A 24,201-nucleotide genomic window follows, 5' to 3' on the forward strand; every position below is an offset into this window, starting at 1 on the left:
TAAATTTGAGATGCCCGCAACAAAACTGAGACAGGTTTGAGATGCCCACAACAAAACTAAAACGAGTTTGAGACACCCGCAACAAAACTGATACATTTGAGACGCCCGCAACAAAACTGATAAATTTGAGGCGCCCACAACAAAACTGAGACAGGTTTGAGACGCCCCCAACAAAACTGAGACAGGTTTGAGACGCCCCCAACAAAACTGAGACAGGTTTGAGACGCCCGCAACAAAACTGAGACGGGTTTGAGACGCCCGCAACAAAACTGATAAATTTGAGACGCCTGTAACAAAACTGAGACAAGTTTGGGACATCCACAACAAAACTGATTTGAGACACCTGCAGCAAAACAGACACATTTGAAAAGCTTGCAACAAAATTTAGACAAATTTGAGACACTGGCAACAAAACTGAGAAGCATTTGGAACACCCACAACAACACTGAGTCAAGTTTGAGATGTCTACAACAAAATTGAGATGAGATTTAGTTTTGTGATGTTTTTGATCATTTAAGCTCAGCTTTGCGACTGCAGAGAAATTGAGAATGTTTCGAGACGTTCTGGAGACTCCTGACCAGCAGCATGTTTAGAAATTTAGCCTCTTTTTTTTTCCAGCTTCATACGATGAGTGAACAAACTTAAAACAAATTAAAACCACGAGTTTTATACGTTATTGATTTTTTTTTTTTTTTAGATTCTTCGTGGCTGGAAGGAAACAAAACTGCTTCGTGGCGTATATTTTCAGAGAGGGATTTATTTTTGGCTCTGCAGAGAAACTGAGTAACATTTAGAGACAAAAGTGGACATTTTTTAATCATAGCGTCATCGTGCAACAACAGATGATGCTCCAGACTTTTTATTTATTTTGTTTGATCGCCTCCGTCTGTAAACGCGTTCAGTTTTATTTTTTTAATAAAAGCATTGAGAAAGAAGAGTTTCTGTGCAGCAGGAAGGATCGACACTACGTCACGAGGTCGTTCAGAATAAATCCAAATATTCTCCTTAGCCCAGAGTTGTGTACAAATACACGTTTTGTTTTTTTGACCCTGTGAGCAGAACGTGTGTTCCTCTGTAACGTTCTTCGTGCTAACTTTGTGTTGATGAATGTAGTTTGTGAGCACTGTAACTCCTGTAGAGCTGAAGGTTTTATTCTAACTACTGTCCTAGCAGAGACTAATGTGTACATAATGTATAAGTGATCATAGTAATGCATCTATTTGTAAATATCACAAAATTTCTTCACGCTTTTTGTTTTCTCCCCCTCGTTTCTGCAGAGCTGAGAACACTTGAGCAGGATCTCACTTCGGTTGAATCGTGCAATAAAGTGGTTGAACGTCGTCGTCTGCTCGAATCCTTTTTTAATTTTTTTATATTTGTGTTAAAATCAGGTGTGGAGGGTCTGAAGCTCCATCTTTGGTGTTTTTATCATCCGGCTTTGTGTAAACAAACAGATGGTAAAATGAGCACCTAAAGGTTAATTCTAAGCTTTTATTTTGTTAAAATAATCTGATTTCAGGTTCAGATAAACCCGATCATTGGACTGATGAACGTAGATCCTGGTTCTGGAGGCTGGAAGTGACGTTTTGTCGGGTTTCTCAGGAGTCGGAGATGAAGAACAGCTCAAAATCTGGAGGAGATCTGCTATGTATCTGTTACTTTTGGGGTACACACCTACATGTATCTGGTACTTTTTGGGTACACATCTGCTATGTACGTAGTACTTTTGGGGTACACACCTGCTATCTACCTGGTACTTCTTAGGTACACACCTGCGATCTACATGGTGCTTTTTAGATATACACCTGCTATGTACCTAGTACTTTTTGGGTACACACCTGCTATCTACATGGTACTTTTTAGATACACACCTGCTACATACCTGGTACTTTTTGGGTACACACCTGCTATGTACCAGGTACTTTTTGGGTACACACCTGCTATGTACTTGTAACTAAGCCTGTAATATACTGAGTACTTAACAATTTTTTTCTTGGTACATTCTGGGTACCAAGAAAAAAACAAGTACATTCTGGGTACTTATCAGGTATGTAACTGGCCCACAATGAGTACTTACCTAGTAGTACATAACTGGTTATGTACTACCAGGTAAGTACCAGTACTGGGTATGTTACAGGTACTCGCAAGCTATTTGGTAAGTACGAGGATTGTACTGGGCTGTATTATGTAATTCTACCTAATGATTAATGTCTAACTATAAAACATGTTTTTATATAACTTCAGAAAAAAACACATGATCAGTTAAATATTTTTAAACCATTTTTGTTGAGTTTATTAATTTTTACTTCTGTGAGATAAGATTCAGTTCACCAAAAGTTTATTTTTTTTATTTTGGTTTACTTGTGTTTACTGTATCAGAACATAAAAACACAGTTCAACCTGTTTACATGAAAAGTACTTCATGTATAAAACACACAAACATGTATTAATTGTTAATCTGTGTAAAAAAACAACTCCAGACCAGTCAAATCAAAGTGAAATAATCAGCTTCAGTTTCTCGTTTATGAACAGATAAAGAGCAGTTCACCCGTCCTCTGCTGCTTCTGCAAACCAAACTTTCATCTGTCCTCACCGGGAGTTTATAGATTACAGATTAAGGTTCACAGCGTGTCGATGTGAAGAATCAGATATGATCACCTTCGTAGCAAAATGAAACTGATCCAGTTTTAGTCTTCATTTTGATTTCTGTGTAAACAAAGCGCCTTGAAACACGTAAAAGTGAGGGATTATGTTTTATAGATGAATGAGTTTAATTAAAAAAGGTCCCTTTGTTCTGTTTTTTTTTTTTATCTAGAAGGAGTCGGGGATTCCCTCGTTTGGTTCTGTGTAAATGTTTGTGATTGTGGAAATGGAAAAGTGAAATTAAATAAAAAGAGAAACAAAAATAATTCCTATAATATCACAACAAAGACCAACAATGCTTTAACTTGTAATAATGTTTTATAAGAAGACATTTTTGTATTTTTTAACATATTTTCTTGATTTTATTTGTGTTTTTGTCACAGACTTTAAATTGAAGACATCTGCAACAGTTTAGGACATAAAATCGTGCGTGATGTTTGGCGAGCACCTCTGGAGAACCTGATTTCCTGGAAATCAGACGTTTTATCAGTCAAAGATGAAAACAATAGGAACACCCCCCCCCAGTCCAGAACTGGTCCCAGCTTGTCCCTGGGAGCTGGATCACTGTGGCAAGCCCTTTTAACATAAAATCGAGTAGTCTGACTATCTGTAGTTACATTCTAGATATCTTAAATTGAATTTTGACTAGGAACAATTACATTCTGACTAATCAGCATGCTTTATTAAGATATCTGTATTTTCAGAATAACAACTCAAGATATCTTAAATAGAAAAGCCGTCTACATGATAAAATATTCAAGACATCTTGAATTCATTTTGAGATATCTTAAAAGGAATTTTGACTAGTCATAAGTACAGTTATCTTTGTTAGTTTTGCCTAGTCGTTATTTGCGATCAACATATCTACAATTTAATTTGCACTCGTCAAAACTTCATTTGTGATATCTACAAATACATTTAAGACATCTTGAATAATGATGTAATTTAAGATATCTTTAATTGTAATTATGACTAGCACTAAAAGTGAGATCGTGAAAGCAAATAATGACTAGTCTAAATTAACTTAGATATCTAGAACTGTATTTTTGACTAGTCAAAATTCAGTTGGATATCTTGAAGCCTCCATACAACTCGATGGGAAATCTGACGTCATTATTAGTCAGAATGTAATTAGAGATATCTCAAATAACTAATATGTCTAGTCATAACTCAGTTTCAGATATCTGGAATGTAAACGTGGTGAATCTGATTTTATGTTAAAAGGGCTTGCCATAGAATCACAGCATTGTTTATCCTCCTGAAGCTCCTGCTGGTTCCATCAGACCGAGGATTTAAACTCAATCACATTTTCACATATTCTTTAATTGTGGGAAATCCCAACGATTGTTCTATGAAAAGTCCCTGATCCTGATCCTGAGGGGAGCTGGTCTCATCAGGACAGAATTTAAATCCATTTTTATCAGTTTGCTTAAAAAAAGGAAGGAATTAAACAGAAATTATGTCAAAATCAGTCTCATTTATTCATCAGTTCAACTCGTTAGTGTCTGATGTCAAATAACATTTGATAAAATCTGTTTTCTGCAGGCAGGTCATGGAGGAAGTGAAGACATTTGTCACTTTTACTGGCAGAAACGTCCTGCTGCTTTTTAAGTTGAAGTGATCATTTAGTTGCAAGCGCTCGTGGCCACGCCCACTTCTCTGCTCTGCACGGTGAACAGCTGATCAGCTGCAGGAGAAAGCTTTTTCTGCAGCTCTGGACTGCACAAATGTGCAGCAGGTGCTAAATAATTTAAAATGATTTATTTTAAATAAAAATTCCATGCCGATCGTGCGGCTCATCCATCAATTGTGTGTCATGTCCAAGCTTATTTTCAAAAACCGCGATAGAGCGAGTCTGCAACAAACGAACCACTAAGTAGCGAGGGACTGTATTAGCAAGAGTCAGCGGATTATTATAGCTATTATAGTTATTTAGTTATTAACTGTTGACGGACGCGTGCGTCTAATGATCCAAATTGGGTCGTCGGCCGTGCACGTCCGCTGACGCAGTGGCTGAGTCCAGTTAAGCTTCAGGTGGGTCGCTGGCAGTGAGCCAGCTGGACTTTTTTTCCAGATTCTTTCAACCGGCCAGTCAGCACGCAGTCAAATGACCGCGCGCGGCCGGTGATCCAAATTGGATTGTCAGCTGTACGCGTCTGCAGACGCAGTCAAAAGTCCGACAACGACTTGGCTCACCCATCCAGCACTTTTTTTTTCAGGTCGGGTGCGGGTTAGAAATGACAGCTCTACATTGGTGGCACCAATGTTGGATTAGCGTTAGCATAAACTGCTACAAAAATCCAGTGAAGCCGTTTTTAGATGGCAGAGGTTCAGGTTGGTCTCATCTGTGTTCAGACTAGCCTTTAGCTCATCGGTTCTGTCAGAATAAAGGTATTCATCCACACAGAAGAGATATCTGCAGCAGGTAAGATATTTTTAACTTTTACACAGAATATGACTTTAAACTTATAACAAATATTCGTTTAATATTCTAACAGGCACAGTTTAAAAAATTTTCTAGAATTAAAGGAAAATTATTCTTTGGGCTTTATAAAAAAAAAAAAACTTAAGAGTTGATGGAGTTGAAGCTAAACTGAAATTAAGTATTTATTTTTAAGTATCAAGGTTTTTAACTGGAAGTGAAGATGAACCTTCAGGACGAGGACAAACGGAGTTAACATTCTGTTAATTAAGTCTCCATCCTGTTGGACCTCAGGTTCAGAACCCTCCAAAATAATCTACATATTATCTGCAAGAAAACCAAGATTAACATTTTTGTTACAAACCAAAGCAGCACATGGACTGAAATAAAGTTTTATTGTGGAAGTAAAAGAACGACTACAGGAGACTAAAGGCCGGTTGTTCACATGCACACGACATGAGGAAGAAAAGAAAATGGCACCAAATATTTGTTTTAGTAGCAAAACATTTGATATTGAATTTTCTAACGCTATAAGCAGCTACTGTATAAACAATATAATACACAGGTGTTTCAGAGGTGAGTTGCAGGTCAGTTTTAGTGTGACTCAGGGAGGTGCTGCCCCCTGGTGGACAGGAATGAAGACACTAGCCTCAACTCTTCCTCCTCACACCTTTCAGGACTTCTTGTACTCGATTCTCTCCACCTTGACGTCGTCCCCGATCAGCTGATAGACGTACGTCACCACGGTGGACGCCTGGATGTCCATTAATACAAATGAGGGGATGATGTTTCTGGAAGGAGACAGGAGGACAAGAAATATTTAATCAACCCAAAACACGGCTTTAATCCAAAGCCGCTTAGATAAAAATAAATTTGCTAACATTTCTGGACATTTCTAACTCCACGAGCAGCGTTTATTGTCATAATTTGTTTTGTTGGTTTTCTGTTCACTCGTATTAAATCACCTGAGCTCAGCTGTTAAAGAAAAATATATTTGTACTCGTTGAAAACTTTAAAAGTTCACCTTTCCAGGGGATTGTAGGCTCCGGTGGCAGAACCGGGGTTGATGTAGAACTTGTTTTCGTTCTCGAAGGCCTCGAACTTGTGCGTGTGCCCGGAGATGAGGATATCTACGTTGAGCTGTCTCTGCAGCAGCGCCAGGCTGGCCATGTCGCCCCACGGGATCACCTGGTGGCCGTGGATCAGGCCGATCTTGAACTGGCCCACAGTGACCACCTTCTGCTCCGGGTAGTTCAGGTTCTGAGGAGGAAGAAGCAACGAGCACAGCGAGGTTGCTGTTTTCATTGGGGATAATAATAATAATAATAATACTAAACATTTCTGCCCTGCAGCAAACATTAAGGTTAGCTCTGGTGACTGAACGGAGCAGAGTGACGCCACTTCCTGCTTCTTCTACATGCCCCGCCTCCTTCTTGGAATCAAAGTTATGACAAATTATTTTTTTTTTTTACAGTTCAGCGCTGCATTTCACACAGTGTAAATGTAAAATAAAACAAAAAGATCAATTTGCATTTTTGTTTGTGTTTAAGGAATAAAGGTGCCGATTGATTAAAGGGATTTCAAAGAGATATTGAGTTCAACCACAACAATCGTTATAGTTGACACTTGTGCAGCTACTGGGAGCTAAATGTTGATTAGTATGCTATAAACTGATTAGACTACTTATTTAATCAGTTTACTGATTATTTATTGTTCAATTCATGACAACCAACCAAAATAGCTACAACAGCAGGTTAAAGTAGCTTCCTGAGGATTCATGCACCATCTGTTATATTTATCATCTGCTGCCAACAAGCTGAAGGACGGGTGATAAGGTTTTTACCTATGGGTGTTCCTTTGTCTGTCAGCAAAATATCCCAAGAACTGTTGGATGGATTTTAATGAAACTCTGTAAATGATTCACTTTTGGAATCCACATGATTCAAGTCGGCTGCCGCAGCTAATCAGCCTTTTACCAGCACAAAAACAGCCACAACTCTGTAAAATTTACAGATACGGAGCTGAAACTTGGTGTGGTAGTAGCTGAGAGTCCTCCCCAACAAAGCACTGACTGCAGGAGATCCTGCCTAATGTTTGTTTAAGGTTGACCAAAACGAGATGATCTACAACTCTGGCGTGAAAGGCGCTGGGCGTTTAATGAGGCTTCTACAGAACGCAGGTCATTGAATAATTATCCGCCTGACAGACCAAAACATGTGAGCACCTAGATACCAGTCAGAGTGGATTTAGCTTTTCCACAGACCTCGTCAAAGTCTCCGCGAACTATGTGGACGTCCCCGGCGAGGGTCTTCAGGTAGTCGTAGCTCTCCTTGGTGCAGAGGTTCCCCGTGCAGAGGATGTGCTGGATCTTCCCCGGGACCAGCAGCTTCTTGAACTTAGCCGGCAGCGTGTTGCACCGATGGGGGATGTGCAGGTCGCCCAACACCAGGACCAACTGACGGCGACACAAACAGGTTAGTCACCCACAAGGCGGTCCATCCTGCAGCAGAACTAAACTTCGACTCCACCAGAACCAAACGTGCACCTTCGTTTGGGTTAATTACTTCCAAACCACACACTGAAACACCAACCAGCTCTGATTCTTTGGCTCAGGGGGTAAAGTGACTTCGTTAAAAACGCTCAGAGTAACAAACCAGCAGAAGAGAAATTAGTGTCTGAATTCAAACTGGCTTTTAAAAGTTCATTTTTATAAAAGAATATGAAATAGACCAAAGTTTACAAAGAACTAAATCTGCACAGCTGGATTTCAGACATTCAGCGACAGAAGAGAAACCACTGTCATCACACAACACAAGTAATCAACAACAACAACAAAACACTTTTTAGACAAAACTGGAACCCTTGTTTCACATCAGAACTCCACCAGTTGACAAACAGATGACACCAGAATTTCTTTTTAGTATTTTCTGTGTCTAATGAGGAACAAAGTTTCTTTACAGGTTGAATTTAAGCATAAATACGAGTTCCAGCTGCTGCATCTGAACCCACACAGAACCAGGCAAAGGTTTAAACACGACAAACGTTTTTAGACACAGTGTGTTTAAAACTTGAACTTTTACAAGACTATGCTTGAAGTATCACCAAAGAAGACTAAAACAATTATTTCACTTGCAAAATATAATGTAAAAAAAAAAAAAAAAAAAAAAAAAACCTTAATGTTAACCTGACTCGTTATTTCAAGGCAGAGTTCAGAAAATATTAATTCATGGTAAAAACTGCAGTAAATGAACAAATGATAAGATTTTAGGTATCAGAACATAAGACTTCAGTGAACATGATGTCTATTCTACACATCTAAACAACATTTATGCAAAATATATAAAATAATTATTACTTTCATGAAACTAGAACTTAGTGAAGGAGAAAGGGGAGAATTTGTTGTGTAAAAATATAAAAGTCGAGGATTTAACTTGTTGAGCAGAAATTCTGTGTTTGGAAAAGCAGATAAAAAAGACGGATGGGTGTTTTGTTCTGGTAGAAACTTTAATTAGTTTTAAATTCGTCTAAAGCTTAAGTTATTTTAGTCCAAAAAGTTTCAGAAACTGGAATGAATAAATAAATAAATCCAAACTATTTTTTTTTTTTTTTGACAAGAAAAATTCAGTTAAAACTAGTTATTCAGATTCAACTTAATTTAACATAAAATGGAGGATGGGCTGCATGGTGAAAGTTATCCTGTGACTGACAGGAGCCCAAACCATCAGACCTCCACCACCGTGCTGACAGCTGGGAGGAGCAGTTTGCTGCAGTGCATTCTGGGTAACATCTGTCTTCTGGTCTGGTTCGATCCCAGAGGACTTGTGGTTTCTTCAGATGAAACTTTCCAAACCAAAGTCGAGCTGCCATGTTGTTTTTAGAGATCACGTTCTTTTACCTGCCAACTGAGACCTGTAGAGTCTGAGAGCTCATTTCTCTCAGCATTGCATGGTCTAACCTTCAGGGTGAATCTGCTGTGAAGACCGTCAGCCATATTAAATGCTTTATACTCATGAATAATCGTTCTCTCTGTAGAACAATTAACTTCAAATGATGTTTGACCCTTTCCAGATTGACGGGCAGCAACAGATGCTTCAACGAGGTCACTGCTGATGTCTTTCCACCTTGGCATAGTGTTAACACCCGTCTGATCCAGATCAGAGCTGATCCCACTGATGAGGATCAGTAGCTCCTGGCTGATACATCACAAAAGATAATGTTTTATGTCCTGATACAGAAAACCTCAATACTTGATTTTACCATGACGGTGAAACTTTTAGGCTTTCTAATGTTTAATTTGGAATCTAACTGTAAAGGTTTCTTAATGAGTGCAAAGAGGAGTTGTCTGGTTGCGTTAGAAAACGGCAGAGCAGTAGCTGAAGCAGCAGCAGCTAAATGCGATGTCATACACAAACCCGATCCTGGGTTAGAGCGGAAGGCGAAAGGATCATCTGGCACAGAACGGGAACACTTACCCGATGACCGGCCTGGTTGGTTGAAGACAGATACAGAAGGGGGGAGGCGAAACCGGGTGGGTGAGATGGGAGGAAAGGGGGGGGGGCATGTGTACGTGAAGAACACGGGAGACGGGACATGATCAAAGATTTGGGATGAAAAATACAACAACAAAAAAACAACAACAAAGAAGAAAGAGTTGGGACAAATTAAAGGTGAAAGGATTAGGTGGACAGATTAATTAAACACTTAAAAACAAACAAAACTTTAATGAATATGTGGCTGAGACACTTGTTACTGGCAGGTTAGTGATGATAAGACGAATGATCAAACACTCAGTGGAGTTCAGTTAAAATTATTAGATTATGCAGAAAAAACTGCACTCTTTGTGTCTTTTCTGCAGAACTCAACAAACTCTCTAAAAGTTGTGCAAAAAATAAATGAATAAATAAATGAGCTGTGATAAATGTACTTTAATACCAAATTTATTTGCCAATTAGCTGATTTGTCTTAGGAAACTGTAACAATAAAGTAACCGGAAGTTAAAAGCCTCTAATGATAGTTTCCTGTAGTTTAGGCCTTTTTAGCTAACTGCTCTACTAAAAACATTAACAACTCGCGTTTAAGAATCAAAACAACAACAAGTGCTCAAAAACAAACATAGCAAACAAAGAATATTAAATAAAAGTAAAAATGGATTATTTTAGGACTAAATGCTTTGTGGGCTGTCATGTGACGGTTGATCCATGTCAGAATCGAGCACGGTTCCGATTTGATTAAAGCTGTTTTTGCCCTGTAGGCAAGAAGCCGCCATTTTATTTAGACCGTTATTTTAAATAAAACATCCAACGACGAAAAAAAGAAACAAAACGCTGTTCGTGAGGGGAAATGGTGGGTCTTTCGCCATTTCATACTCACCATCTTCTCTGCTGCTGTTTGCGGACGCCCAGGATGAGGAAGCGCCTGCGCACGTACGACGTCAGAGCTTCGGCCTTAATGAAACACCGCTTCCTTTTAGTTATTTTCAAAATAAAAACTGGCAATTTTTTTCGTTTCTTAAATGGGAAAATAATTTATAAATCAGTTTTTTTTCAAGTTAAATAATATTATAAAATTAATTTAATTAATATAAAGTGCTACATAGATTTAGTGTTTTAAGTATAATTTCTTCTCCACACGTAGAAGCGAATCGGTGATCGAGGCGAGCTTTTACTTTGAACCGCAGCTGTTACCGGATGTCGCTCGGTTTGCTATAACTGCTTGTTTAACGCTTGTCAAACGACGAGAGTAGCTGCGTTGCGCAGAACATTCGAGGGGTAGGTGATAAATAATTTCACATTTCTTTTGGCTACGGCACATTCTGGATTGGGTTTCACGGGAAAAATGTATTTCCGTAGAAAAGCCGATGCTAGCTAAATATTTATTAATGGAACTACTTTTGCTGAATGCGTCGAATGCGTGTGGCTAACGGTGTTAGCTTCAGAAGCATGGCGTCACGTTTGGCCTCGGATTAGATCTTGAGACTTTGTAATTTGAATCTACCTGTAAGTTTTCATTTGGATCCGGTCTTTGGGTTGTTGTTTTTTCTTTTAAAGTTTTAAGATTCTTAAAAGGTAGCTGTTGAATACCTTAATAAGAATCCATGTTAGTTTGTGGGCAGCTCTACGCAGATTACGACTACGTCATTTTTAGGTTATTAGTACTTAAGCAGCGAGTCGCTTATTTCTAAATTTTTACGCTTCAGACTTGATTCGGCACCATTTTTGAGCTTGTGGGACCGTTCTATATTTCGTGTCTTCAGGTCCGCAGTTCTTGTTTTAACTACTGGTTGTATTTTTTTTTTGTGTGTGTGTCCCAAAGGTTCACAAACCTCGAGAGGACTTTTCCAGAAAGCTCTCCTGTCTCCTGACACACCTGCTGTGTTTTGGACCTGTCCGTGTCTGAGAACCCCTTTTTTTTTTTTCTTTTTTGTTTTACAGACCTCGCTGTAATCGATATACCTCCAGATATCGATCACCGTTCACTGCGGCAACTGGACGATCAGCGTTGTGTTTATGTCTTTGTTTTGTGAAAACGGTGAGTTGCAGATGGAAAAGCTGCTGTGTGGCAGTTTGTCAGAGGCTCAGCGTCAGGAGGAACACGGGGTGTGAGATACTGAGCAGCCAGGAAGGCTGTTGTCCTCTCTGGAGTTCAGTGGCTGAATGACGCACTCTGCACCAAACAGCCTCCTCTTGGAAACAGCTCCACGCACCTCTTGAGACAAACCGATTAATTGTATTGCTTTTAAAACTCACTGGCCACACTAACCACCTCAGAACGGGTGTTTTGCACTGGAGTTATCAGAACTGGAGTCGTTTGCCTGCTGCGGGGCCTCCTGTTTAAAAAGAATAAGCCAGAGGCCTCGCATCAAGACAAAAGAGTCGCACACAGAGCCAGTTTGTGTGAATGTGGACTCACAGAGGGGTCAGAGGCCGAGCCGCCCTACAAGTGACCAGGTTTTATTTTTCTGATTTTGGTTTAAGCTTTTTAAATCTGGTACAAATGCTTCAATGCTAAACCCATTTACGGCCACCGCTGTAACTATTTTATAGATTATTCAGTTAATAATTTTCTTCCAAATCATAATGAAGATTCCAAATCTAGATTTTCACTTTTGTTTTTTTACAGCTTGAATAAACATAAAGGGAATAAGAGACTTAGTGTTTTACTTAAAGATTGCCCCAAAAAAATTACTTTTTTTTTTAAACCTCTTCAGCCTTAGAACATATCTTCTAACTTGTTTCGTCTCACAGACTCGGCTTTATCTGACCAAACCTCGTCTGACGGAGGTAGCCCAGACAAGTGGAGACAAACAACTACTTCAGTTGATATGTCTAAGAAATGTAAAGACGATGAAGGCCTTTCTAATCGGCTCCATTGACTGCTCTGAGTTCAGTGATCTGAACTGATCAGTCCATCCTTTTTATTCTGATGCTGAAGTTTGAAATTGCTAAATTATCTGCTTTTAGGTGAAAAACATTTACCAAAAAAACCTTCTAAATTCTAAAAACTTTTGTCTTCAGTGGTGAACGCTTCTTCTGTGCTCTTTTACAACTTTTGCCACAAATTAAAATTCCCCTATCAAGTGTGAATGAACTTTGGGTAAAAAAGTTAAACAATAATCTGCTGAAACGTTCCCCAGCTGCTGTGTAAATATTGCAGTCGGAGCTGTCGTGTTGCATTTTGGCCTCAAACGTCTGGGTTTAAGTTGTACTAGTCACATTAAGTTCTTTTTCCTTGTGGTTTTTGTAGTTTAACCTTTTTTTTTTTTTTTGTACGGCAAATGTAAAAAAAAATCTATTAAATTTTTCATTCCACCTGAATGTTAAACCTAAAACTAAATGTTAGCTTCAGTGTTAGCTTCAGTGTTATTAAGATTAGTTATAAAGCTGAACAACGCAACATTTTGCTTCAAGAATGAGTCACATTTTGAAAGTCGTGTCAGTACTGACAGACTTGTTGTCCATTAGCTGTATTGATGAAGTACTGATGTTCCTTCCTCTCCTGCTTTCTTTCAGAGCTGTTGCGCAGCCGTTGGAACCTGTGTGGTAGAAATCTAGCCTTCAAGCAAGGAGCTTGCGGCCACCGCGGCACGACGTTTTTCATGTCAGAGACCGAGCACGCTTGCAGTCGTTTATGTCATCCCCTCTTTTCCAGACAGAAGATCCCGAAAAATCCCCAACCAAGATCCTCTTATCTTGCTGATAGTTCCAATATCCAGCCAAAATGTCTGTCAACGTCAACCGCAGCGTGTCAGACCAGTTCTACCGCTACAAGATGCCCCGTCTGATCGCCAAGGTAACGGCGTGCGCCGCTCGCACTTCCTGCGATGTTTAAAACGTCCGAGCTGAGAGAAACTGACTCGCTGAATTAAACGTTTGTTCTTCATTTAGGTTGAAGGCAAAGGGAATGGAATCAAGACGGTCATTGTCAACATGGTTGATGTTGCAAAGGCTCTGAACAGGCCTCCAACATGTGAGTACGACACGAGCGGGCGGTCCTGTCATCAGCATCACGGTTCAGTTTAAAGCTTTATAAAACACTCACACTTCAGTGGTTTTGGACCGAGACCATCTTCGGTCGAGAAACGACAGCATTGTCTATTTTGATCAAACTTCTACCACCCTGATCTTCAGCAGATACTCGTTAAGTCATTAAAATCAGGTGTGTCAAAGCACAGAAACATGCAAGTAGTCCTCTCAGGCCAGGATGGGACTTCACAATTTGAACAGAAGTTGAATTGGAGGCAATAAACTTTGCTGCTTTAAAATAAATTGTATAACTCTATATTTTCATATTGCCTGTGGATTTTGAATCTTTTCAGTCTTTAAATTTACTGGAACTTTTAGAAACTCTTCACTGATTACTTCCTGAACTTCTCACTAATACCAGTCTACAGGTTCAGGAAATGTTTTGCTGACAGTGGGAGTGGTGGCGCAGAGGTTAGAAGATGGGCTTGTGATCAGAAAGTCGCAGGTTCAAAATGTGGGTGGAAAAGGTGGAACACCTAGACCTGCCTCCACCCTCATTCGCCCCACTCTGGACCCCTGAGCAAGTCCCCCAACCCCCACCATCTGCTCCCTAAACAGGTCTCTCTTGAAAATGAGTTCTTGTGGCTCAATGAGACTACCTGGATAAAAAATAAAGGGTAAATGAAAAAAAATATTTTGCTGACAGACACATGATCAGAAACTTTCTGCTCCGTCTCTTGACCCAAATCATCTCGTGGTTCAGGCATTTAGAATCCTAATTTAGATAAAGCTGTTTTAAACCCTGTGGCCTTCAGTCTGCATGTTTCTGATCCGACCCTGTGCATCATTTGTCTTCACTCTGCTCCTCCGCAGACCCGACCAAGTTTTTCGGTTGTGAACTCGGCGCTCAGACCCAGTTTGATGCCAAAAACGATCGTTACATCGTCAACGGATCCCACGAGGCGAACAAGCTGCAGGACATGCTTGATGGGTTCATCAGAAAATTTGTGCTGTGTACCGAGTGTGACAACCCTGAAACTGACCTGGTAAACTTTGAACCAATTACAGACGGTCAGAAAATCACCAAAAGGCTGTTTTATTGAACTAAATTAAGATATTTGTTAACGAGTTAACGTATAAAGAAGCTAGCAAAGTTTCCAGACTCTGCTAGGCCAAAACTGGACAGAGTTGATTTATTTTAATTTGTCCTTGCAGCATGTCAATCCCAAGAAGCAAACTATCGGCACTTCCTGTAAGGCCTGTGGAAACCGCGGCATGCTCGACACCAGACACAAACTGTGCACGTTCATCCTCAAAAACCCGCCCGGTGAGGTTCTTCTCTTTTCTATCATGTCGGTCGTACCTGGGTTCAGTTTCAAAATGACAGGTCTGCCTCTCCGACCACAGAGAGCACCGAGAGCGGATCTGCATCCGCAAAGAAAGAGAAGGAGAAGAAGAACCGCAAGAAGGACAAGGAGAACGGTTCTGGAAGCGGCGAAGCTGGAAACCAGGACAGCGTTGATGCTCCTGAAGCTGTGGTACGTTTCTGTTCACCGTGACCCAGACCCAGATGGATCTTACCTGGACCCAGACCAGTTCTTAAAACGCCAACAGATAATTATTTTTATTGCTTACATTTATAATATTTAAATTTTAGCAGCACATCTTTTATAGTTTTGTGGTAATTTCTGTCTCTCTCCTTCTGAATGGGGTGGGGGACTCACTATCTGTGTAACAGCGCCTGCTAAATACATTAAAATATATCTATTCTATATTTATATTTATTTATTATATATTTGTATGTCTATAAATATTAGTATGTAGATCATGAAGGCATGGCCTGTGATTTAGTGCAGCCCAGACTCCAAAGTAAAATCTTGAAACTTGTTTGAAGCTCGTTCTGTCTGGACTCTGATTGTGTTTGTCCTCCTGGACTGAAGGACAGAGACGACGACGACGAGGACTGGGCAGAGGAGACGACGGAGGAGGCGCAGAGGCGTCGGATGGAGGAGATCAGCGACCACGCCAAGAATCTGACTCTGAGCGACGACCTGGAGAAACCCCTGGAGGAGAGGGTCAACCTGTTCTACAGCTTCGTGAAGGTGAGGCGCTGGCGGTCAGACTTCAGCCCGATGAACGACTAAACGTTAAAAACCGGTTTGTTTTTAAAATCAGCACAAGAAGGAGAGCGGAACCATCGACGCGGCTGACAAGGAGATCTTGGCGGAGGCCGAGCGTCTGGACGTGAAAGCCATGGGACCCCTCATCCTCAGCGAGCTCCTCTTCAACGAGAACATCCGCGACCAGCTCAAGAAGTACAAACGACACTTCCTGCGGGTACGTTGCTATGGCAACTCGGAACAGCCGCAACGAAGCGTAAAAGGCTAAAAACTAGAACATGAGCATAATCCGCTTTAACACGCCCCAAATGACTGCTCTGCTCCCACAGTTCTGCCACAACAACAAAAAGGCCCAAAAGTATCTGCTGGGAGGTTTTGAGTGCGTGGTGAAGCTCCATCAGGTCCAGCTGCTGCCGCGCGTCGCCATCATCCTGAAAGATATGTACGACGCCGATCTGCTGGAGGAGGACGTCATCTTCGCCTGGGCAGAGAGGGTGGGTGTTCGGCTGTAGCTACGTGTTTATTTCAGCCACTTCAGGTGTCTGAGAGCTGCTGGAGAATCTGAAGGAAGGGTTTATCTAATCGGTTTTCATCTAAGAAATCCTAATGGTTAGAAATTGACACCTGAGGAGTACAGGGTGAGTTCTGAGTGTTACAGAAGCTCAGCCAAAGGCTAAAGCTAGCCAAACATTAGCTAAAAGCCAAAGTAGGTAAAATATAAGTCACAACGTGCTCATTTTTTTCTTGTGATCCGTCAGGTTTCTAAGAAGTACGTCTCCAAGGAGCTCGCCAAGGAGATCCACGCCAAAGCAGCTCCTTTTGTCAAATGGCTGAAGGAGGCGGAGGAGGAGAGCGAGGGCAGCGAGGAGGAAGAGGAGGAGGAAGACGATGAGAATGTCGAGGTTCGGGTTTTCTGTTTTTGCTTTGAACTTCCTGCAGGCGAAGGTTTTATCATAAATGTAACCACTGATGTTGGGCGGCTGTCTGGAGTCACGTGACCGTTGTTTTGTTTTTATGTGCAACTCTTTGTAGATTGATTGTTGGAAAGAAAACAAACATCCTGGATGTTTGATCTGCAGGCTAAACGGCCAGTAACGCCTGTTTGTTGTCTTCAGGTGGTGTACTCGACCTCCGCCCGCGAGCTCAAGGTGGAGACTGTGAAGCCGGAGAAGGAAGAGGAGGACATCGACATCGACGCCATCTGACAGATGTGGACACTGCTGTTTTCCTCGTGTGTTGTGGTTTTGACTCATGATGCTCAAATACGGCTTTTTCCCCTCTTTGACTTCCCTTCCTCCTCCCGCTTCATGGCTGACGTATTCCACTGCTTTCCTCGCTGCGCAGTAGCTCTGTTCTAGTTGAGATGTGTTCAGGGGACTTTGCTCTGGGGGTTTTAATCATGGCTGTTTTGGATCTTTTTGACTGCACTTTCTTCCCTTTTCTTTCTTTCTTTTTTTTTTTTTGAGGTCCTTGTATTTTCCAGTGAATAAAAATGTTTTGCTATCCACCTCATGTGAATCTTCAGTGTGATTTTTTTATAATTGAGAAATTATAGTTCAGACATTTTGAAGAGTACTGAAATTAGAACAATACTTGTGATTTTTTTCAATTTTTGAAAATGAGATAGGAATAAGTTTTTCTTGATTATCCAACAATACATTTTCTAAAATAATTAAATGTAAAAAAAATATATATTTTTATAAATACACAACTATTGTAGCTCCATTTCCATTTTGTCTACGGTAATTGTTTAGAACAGTTTAAGGTATAAATCAGAATAAACTGATTCAGGTCCCTGTTTCTTTTGTTAAATGGGGTTCTGGACATGGACATGAATACGTATACATGTATATGGTTGTGGCTGGTCCAGCTGGACCGGACTCTAGTGGAACTGGAACATTTCCTCCCCTCTTCCGTCTGGGAAGCCGCTTTCAAGGACTGTCGGACATGATTGTGTTGAAAACCGTTATAACGTTTTGACAAGAGGGATACGGAATACTGTTCATAGAATTACTGAAAATTATATTTTTGTTAAAGCACCAGTTGTAATCAAATTGTATTAAACGTGAGTTTTTGTGCTACAGAAGATTTTAATCCAATAAAATGCTACGTAATTTGCTAAAAATATAAAATAATTAATTTGCATTAAAATTTAATGTTCTTTAGGATTTTTCTAAAGCTTTTTACAAATATAAGTTGTGATTTTCGAGATATTCGGCACAAAATAGTTGAAATGGGAAAGAAATTATGCATTGCGTATGTCCGAGCACGTGGGTGGTCCATGAACGCATCCTAATCCCGCCCCGCCGCTCAGGAGCCATTTTGGTCCCACCTAAAACAGACCAGAACCGCTTCACTTTGGGCCGCTGGAGATGGAAGCAATCGAGCCCGGGTGTCTGTGTCTCCTAGACTTTTTGAACCCCACTAAAAAAATCAACAACTGAGGATAAACGGATTCATTTTGGGAGTAAAGATTAAAAAACTAAAAACAACTGTCGCGATTTTTGACGAGCGGCGGCCCCTTCACGGACTCACAGACAAACGGACACTGATTTAATTTCGTCCTTTCAGGTCAAAAACAGGACATGGACGCGCCACATAAAAACTGAAAACGGTGTTTTTACACTCTGCTGAGTTTTTACATGTTTCGGATCATCTCAGCTGTTTGTCTCAACACGTCCGGTCTGGTTCGGAGAGTGTCACGACCCATGCTCAGGCTGTTTTTTCCCACACAGCTGCAAAGCCAAGAAATAACTTTTTTCCGGCTGGCCCAGTAAAAACAAGGACTGCTGAAGGGAGGCCGAATAAAAGATGTCAACAAAAACTCCTTTACCGACAGTCAACGAGAAGCAGACGGAGAGTGTGAGTAGAAACAGCCATTTAGTTTTTGTTTGGTCGTTGCTGTGAAATAACATTTAATAACGATACTAGCTTGAAGCGTTTCGTTGCTTTTTTGTATGACAGCTAACGTTCATGCATGATGGAGCTTTCACTTGTTTAAATTGTAAACAACGTGGTAATACGCCCGTATTTGATTTTTTTTTTCAGTTGGTAGTTGAATTCTCAAGAGATAATGTTTATATTTTTCTTTATTGTGACTCCATTCAACATTTTGAGGCCCAGCTACGGACAAAACTACAGGACTTTACCTGCTGCTTCTGGCAGGCAACAGGGAGTTCATTTCTGGGTAGTGATTGGCTTTCCCAGCTGTCACTTGAACGTTTCATCCAATCAGCTTCTAGATACGAGTTTCCTATTTTTCTTTTAGTCCCACCCTCTATTGACAGTCTGAAATCTGTGTAGTTAATGCAATCACGTGTGCTTCCGGTCTGGATTTTCAAAATTAAACCCAAGGTGTTAAGTTTTTTCATATGTCAATTTAAACAAATAAAGTAAAAAAAAAAAAAGTTTATTTTCAGTTTGCTGCATGGCTGATAAAATTATTACACAATGATGAAGATATAAAATATATGGTTATATTTATGGATTTTTATTAATTATAATATTATTTTGTCTTTTTTGGAAATAAAATTTAAATTATGACCAAAATTAAAACCAATATAAGTGATTAGACTTATTTAGTCTTAAAAAGTTCTGGATGTTTTCTTTTGATAGGTGTCTAGTTATAACTTAAAGTGGTGTATTATAAATATTTTGAGAATTTTTAACAATTTTTTATAAGGACTGGAACTGTTCAGTTGACACAGTTAGGTCATTTTTTAATATTAAAAATATTTTTATGATCTTTTTTTCCTGACCAGCATCCACTCAGTAAAGTTTTTTTTCTACTATTCTTTTCTAAAATACATTTTCACCTTTTAAATCTTATGGTTAGAACTAAATATATTAGATAAGATACATTTCCAGATAATTAATTAAAGTTATATTTTAGCAGAGCAAGTTGCCTACATGTTTTATTGAAGCAATTTTTATGTTTTTGCAAGGTTTCAAGTCATTTTATGTTGTCTTAAGGTTTGTTTTGGACACCGTACAGTGCAAAATCCACATCAGCACTTCCTGCACCCGTCCCTTTATCTTCACCATAGTTCTGGATAGAAATAGAGAGAGAGTAGAAAAGGTTTAGATTTATTGTTGTATTTTGAAGATGTTTGATCACTTATTGAAATCAGCGTCGGCTGCATGTTTAAATTCAGCTCTGTGGTATTTTGTGCCCCACATTCATCATTCTCTTTCTTGTGCCGCCACTTCTGTGGAAGTGCAAACACCAAACGTCTGCATGTGATCCGACTGGTCTCATGACCCGTCAGGAAAGCAGGTGGAGATAACGGAACCATTTTTACTTGTTGGACAGACCGCCTAGGCTGATGAGATGTGGAGAAATGTTATCGATCCTATGGGGGGATTCATCTTTAGCTGTTGTTAATGGTTAGTAATTAAAATTTAAATAATCACAGCTTGCTCAGTTGTTTTATCCTGAGCAGATCTGCAGGAATTAAGCTGTTCATTTTGATATTTTACATTTATTGTTATTTTTCTGCTAATGGGGGTGCATTAGGGTCATAAAATGAAAAGTGGGACTTTCTGTTCCTGGTTTTGAGTGAAAGCCTTTTATTTTTGAAAGGAGACCGTGATTTTGGTTTCCGGCTCGGGTGCGTTTGCCTTCAGCGGGCTTGACTGGGATCAGTGTGTGCTCTTCAGGGTTGGGGGGGTAAATCTGGTGTTGTGGGACTCTCTGTGGGCTCCATCGGTGGATCATGACGGGCTCTCAGGCAGCCAGGAGACACCGCAGCTTTGTGAGTAAACCCCAGACACGAACCAAACACGTCTCACTAGGAAGTGTCCTTTTGTTTTTATTAGTCCTCCCAGGAAGCCGTCAGAACCTGGCTTTCTGTGTTCTGCAGGATTATTGGATCTGACCTGCACCCCAGTGTTCCCCGCAGGCGGTTTTCCCTTCCTGCAGTGTTTAACAGTGACCTTATCCCAGCTGATATTTTTATCTGCGCTGCTAACGCTGTAAAAATACTCCTGGTGACTTAAAGTTCTGCTCGGCTGAGGGACAAAGCACCTTATTGTGGTTTACGGTTTCAAAAAAAGCTTCGGATGTTCTTTCTGCTCACTTTAATGTTTGCATCTGCAACATTTTTCAGATTTCGTCGAGCTTTTTGAACGTTGAGACGGTGTTGTTTGTTCGTCTAGCTTTTATAAACAACAAGTTTTGTCTTCAACTTCATCCCAGTCCCTGTCAGCAGGGTGGGTAAAACCGGGTGGGGGTGTTAGTTTCTGTCACTTTGGGTTTCTAGTTGTTAGGACACAGGCCCACACTGCTTGACTATAGAATAAATAAGTATTTGGATCAGTATAATCACAATGATTTAAAAAGAAATGTGTTTGTCATGATTGTTAATGTAACCGCTTTTTGTTTCCAGCAAAAGTGTCAAATCACGTGGTGGATAAATAAAAGTCCAATAAATAAGTAAATATCTTTAAACTAAAGAGGAATATTGACAAATTTAAACAAATAGTTTCAGTTCAGTCGAACCTTTTGATGCTTTAAATTCTGCCTGTAGGTCTTCAAGTGGCTGTGCCCTCAACATTTTGTAATAAACATGCAAACATTTTTGGAACGATAACATTAATAACATATTACTTTATGTGGTAAATGTTTCTGTGGCTGCAGAGCAGTCATTAATTGTATTCTTTCGGTCAGTTACCCTTCAGTCACGAGGCAGCCTGTTGTTTTTTCATTTTACTAAAAACAGCACAGGCTCTTTAAACATTTCATGTAGAAGAAGTCTTGAATATTTTCTATTAAAGCCACGAACTAATAAAAAAAATACTGTTTTTAAAGGTTTGTTCCTTGTTGTTGTTGTTTGCGGTCCAGTTTGATGTTATCCCATCGCTGCAGAAACATTTATTTTACATTTTAGCACCAAAAAAATACAGGAAATCTGACAAAATTGACAAATGTGTCAAAACCTTCACTTTGAGTTTAATCATGTCGTGAAAATGATCATTTTGAATCATTTTGCAACAAATAAAAACAAAGCACCGTGTTTAAACTGTGATTTCTCTGCTCAAGTCTGCTCAGCTGTTTGGACCAGAATTATGACGGTGTCAGACTGATGGTATTGACTGACCCGTTAACTTTAATCCAGACCAGCTCATCTTTCCATTAAAGCAGACCAACGCGCCCCCGGTGCTTTTGTTCCATCACGTCAGTTCAACAGCACATGGACGCATCGCTGTTTATTCCCTGAAAAATGTCACGATCCGATCAGTGAGCTGTTCTTCTACTGTCGGCGAAGTGAAGAGGCCCGGCCCACCGATCGGACCTGGTCCGTTACAGGCCGAGCTCGTCAACAGAACGGCTGCAGGGGTTCGGTCTGAAGGTGGGAAATGTTTAGTTAGGTCTTCACCGTTCAGACAGTTTTGGGGTCAGAGGCACCGCAGCGTTTGTCTGCAGTTCTCACTTCAGCCTGATGGGCGGCGACTCTGTGGATTTTTAAACTTTCTCTTTAAACAAACAAGGAAAGGAATCAGGAAATCACCAGGAGTTTGTGTCCCCGTGCTCCCAGAGACGTAAATAATTAACACGTTGACAGTATTTCATTTTAAAACATATTTTTCTCCTGCTTACAGTTCGACTCTGATCTTTGCTGCCACTTTTTTAAAGAAAAGACACGTCCTGCAGAGCTCTCGTCCTCTGAGGGGACAGGCGTCCCTCGGTGGGCAGGACAGCTCGTAAAACTTACGTCCAAGTAAAAAACATCTGTTAAAAAACATCTGCTCCTGAGTTGGATCCCAGGACAGGAGTCCAGACAGTCCACGGGCTTTAGTTTTACTCATCAATCCTGGGACTAATGAAAGTAGCTTTAATTCAAGGAATGCATTTCGTCTGCAGCTTCAACACAGATCTCACAACTCTCAGCTACTACCACGCCGTATTTCATCTCGATATTTGTAAATCTGACCGAGCTGGAGCCACTTATTAACCCATTTATTCATTTGTTGATTTTTACAAAACAATATCTAAGTGTGTGTGTGTGTGTGTGTGTGTGTGTGTGTGGGGCAGAACATTTATTCAGCATGTCGGTTAAATGTTAGCACAACGGTCATTGTTTTTCCTTGTCCATATTTATTTAAAGTCTATTTATTTCTTGTATTTGGAGCATTTGGTGTACGTCAGATAAAACACAGCTTGTTGCTGTGGGAGCTTTCAGAGACTCTGGGGCTGAAAGATGCTTAAAGTCAGCTGTTTGATTTCTCTGGTCACTAAATGTGAACGTAGATTTAAACTGATTTAACTGTATTAAACAACAAACAAACAAATAACCCATGTCTGTGTGGTTCTGTAGTAATCAGAGGACGCTTCTGATGGTTCACAGATGGCCTGTAATCACCTCTAAGAACAGCAGTGTTGAGTTTTCTGCTCTTTAATTGCTGCAGTAAAGCAAAGGTCACCGATTTATTGTTCAAAACGGAAATGATGCCTCCCATTACCGAAAACACCGGTTCGTTTGCCATAACGCTACATGCATTGTTTTTCCTGTTTGATCCATTCGTTTCTGGTCTAATGGGTCTGTTGTCTCCGCAGCACACGTCTCACAGCAACGGGCGCCAGGAGCTCAGCGGCACGCGCTCCGCCCGCACCGGCGTGCGAACCCGCGGCTCAGATGAGCCGCAGCAGCCCCACGTCGGAAACTACCGGCTGCTCAAGACCATCGGCAAAGGCAACTTCGCCAAAGTCAAGCTGGCACGGCACATCCTCACCGGCAGAGAGGTGAGACGGTTTTTACAGTTTTAACTTGAAACCATAATAAATAAACTGAAGATAAATGGACTAAAAACTTATCTGAGCTGAAAACATCTGTGTGCTTTTAGAAACATCAGGCAGGAGGAGAACTTATCAGTTCTAACAAACATTTCTGATCTTCTGATCAGGCTCTGAACCTCCTGACCTTCGACCTGGTGCTTGAGTTGTTCTGAATTGATAAACAGAACAGTCAAGATTTGGTCACGTTTCTTTACCCCCCCCACCCCCCTTCTGTAAAAACTGATTTGATCCAAGTCTCTGAGCTCTGGCGTTTGGTTTTAGCCGTGTTTTCCTCTTCATGCTCAGATTCTATCATACTTCTCTCTTCAGGTGGCGATTAAAATAATCGACAAGACGCAGCTGAACCCCAACAGCCTCCAGAAGGTAACACCCCCCCCCCCACACACACACACACACACTCCCACCAAAGACCCACTTTCTTCTGTTTCTGTCCGATTTTATTCTCTGGTTCATGGAGCTGATTCAGCTTAAAGTTGACTTTTTTTTTATTTACCTGAAAAATCTGATCAATCTCTGAAATCCCAAACGCATTTAAAATATTAAACGCTACAGAAGCTGAATGGCTGCCGAAATTAGCTGGAAAAGTCAAAACTGAGCTGTTAAAAGGTAGAGCAGAGGCTAAATGCTAAATTGTACTAAAGTGTCAGAAGACTAACTAAATGTCTCAAAATTCTAGCTAAATGACTCAAAATTCTAGCTAAATGTCTCAAAGTGCTAGCTTAATGTCTCAAAATGCTAGCTTAATGTCTCAAAATGCTA

At 40.4% G+C, this 24,201-nt stretch overlaps 3 protein-coding genes across 12 annotated transcripts in view; 2 read left to right on the plus strand and 1 right to left on the minus strand.

Annotated features, from left to right (window-relative positions):
• Positions 1-5,446: 5,446 nt before the first annotated feature.
• vps29 (VPS29 retromer complex component) lies at positions 5,447-10,486 on the minus strand. Of its 2 annotated transcripts, XM_037695450.1 has the most exons (5): positions 10,436-10,486; positions 9,538-9,549; positions 7,329-7,520; positions 6,090-6,325; positions 5,447-5,856 (listed from the first exon to the last, which is right to left on the minus strand). In XM_037695450.1, exons 1-5 carry the CDS (start codon positions 10,436-10,438, stop codon positions 5,739-5,741), a joined length of 561 nt encoding a protein of 186 aa, XP_037551378.1. In that variant the 5' UTR covers positions 10,439-10,486; the 3' UTR covers positions 5,447-5,738. The 2 variants fall into 2 exon arrangements, with proteins under 2 accessions (XP_037551378.1, XP_037551379.1); XM_037695451.1 differs by lacking the exon at positions 9,538-9,549.
• Positions 10,487-10,769: 283 nt separating this feature from the next.
• On the plus strand, positions 10,770-17,112 carry eif5 (eukaryotic translation initiation factor 5). 2 transcript variants are annotated; one of them, XM_037694564.1, is made up of 12 exons: positions 10,770-10,833; positions 11,497-11,593; positions 13,075-13,354; positions 13,450-13,531; positions 14,401-14,573; positions 14,743-14,854; positions 14,935-15,065; positions 15,468-15,629; positions 15,703-15,864; positions 15,977-16,141; positions 16,406-16,549; positions 16,763-17,112. In XM_037694564.1, exons 3-12 carry the CDS (start codon positions 13,283-13,285, stop codon positions 16,850-16,852), a joined length of 1,293 nt encoding a protein of 430 aa, XP_037550492.1. In that variant the 5' UTR covers positions 10,770-10,833; positions 11,497-11,593; positions 13,075-13,282; the 3' UTR covers positions 16,853-17,112. The 2 variants fall into 2 exon arrangements, with proteins under 2 accessions (XP_037550492.1, XP_037550491.1); XM_037694563.1 differs by having other exon boundaries at positions 10,780-10,833; positions 11,378-11,593.
• An 819-nt stretch (positions 17,113-17,931) lies between these two features.
• mark3a (MAP/microtubule affinity-regulating kinase 3a) overlaps positions 17,932-24,201 on the plus strand; it is a 43,291-nt gene continuing 37,021 nt past the window's right edge. For 7 of the 8 annotated variants that reach the window (XM_037694935.1, XM_037694938.1, XM_037694940.1 and 4 more), the window contains exons 1-3: positions 17,932-18,509; positions 23,203-23,388; positions 23,752-23,805. In XM_037694935.1, coding sequence (XP_037550863.1) covers positions 18,459-18,509; positions 23,203-23,388; positions 23,752-23,805 — 291 coding nt within the window. In that variant the 5' untranslated portion in view covers positions 17,932-18,458. Of the gene's footprint in view, positions 18,510-20,316; positions 20,402-23,202; positions 23,389-23,751; positions 23,806-24,201 lie in introns of those variants that run through there. The other variant, XM_037694936.1, reaches the window with a different exon arrangement.

This window comes from Nematolebias whitei, chromosome 21 (assembly GCF_014905685.2).
Source record: "Nematolebias whitei isolate Nwh7 chromosome 21, NemWhi1, whole genome shotgun sequence".
In the NCBI taxonomy this organism is placed as follows: Eukaryota; Metazoa; Chordata; class Actinopteri; order Cyprinodontiformes; family Rivulidae; genus Nematolebias; species Nematolebias whitei.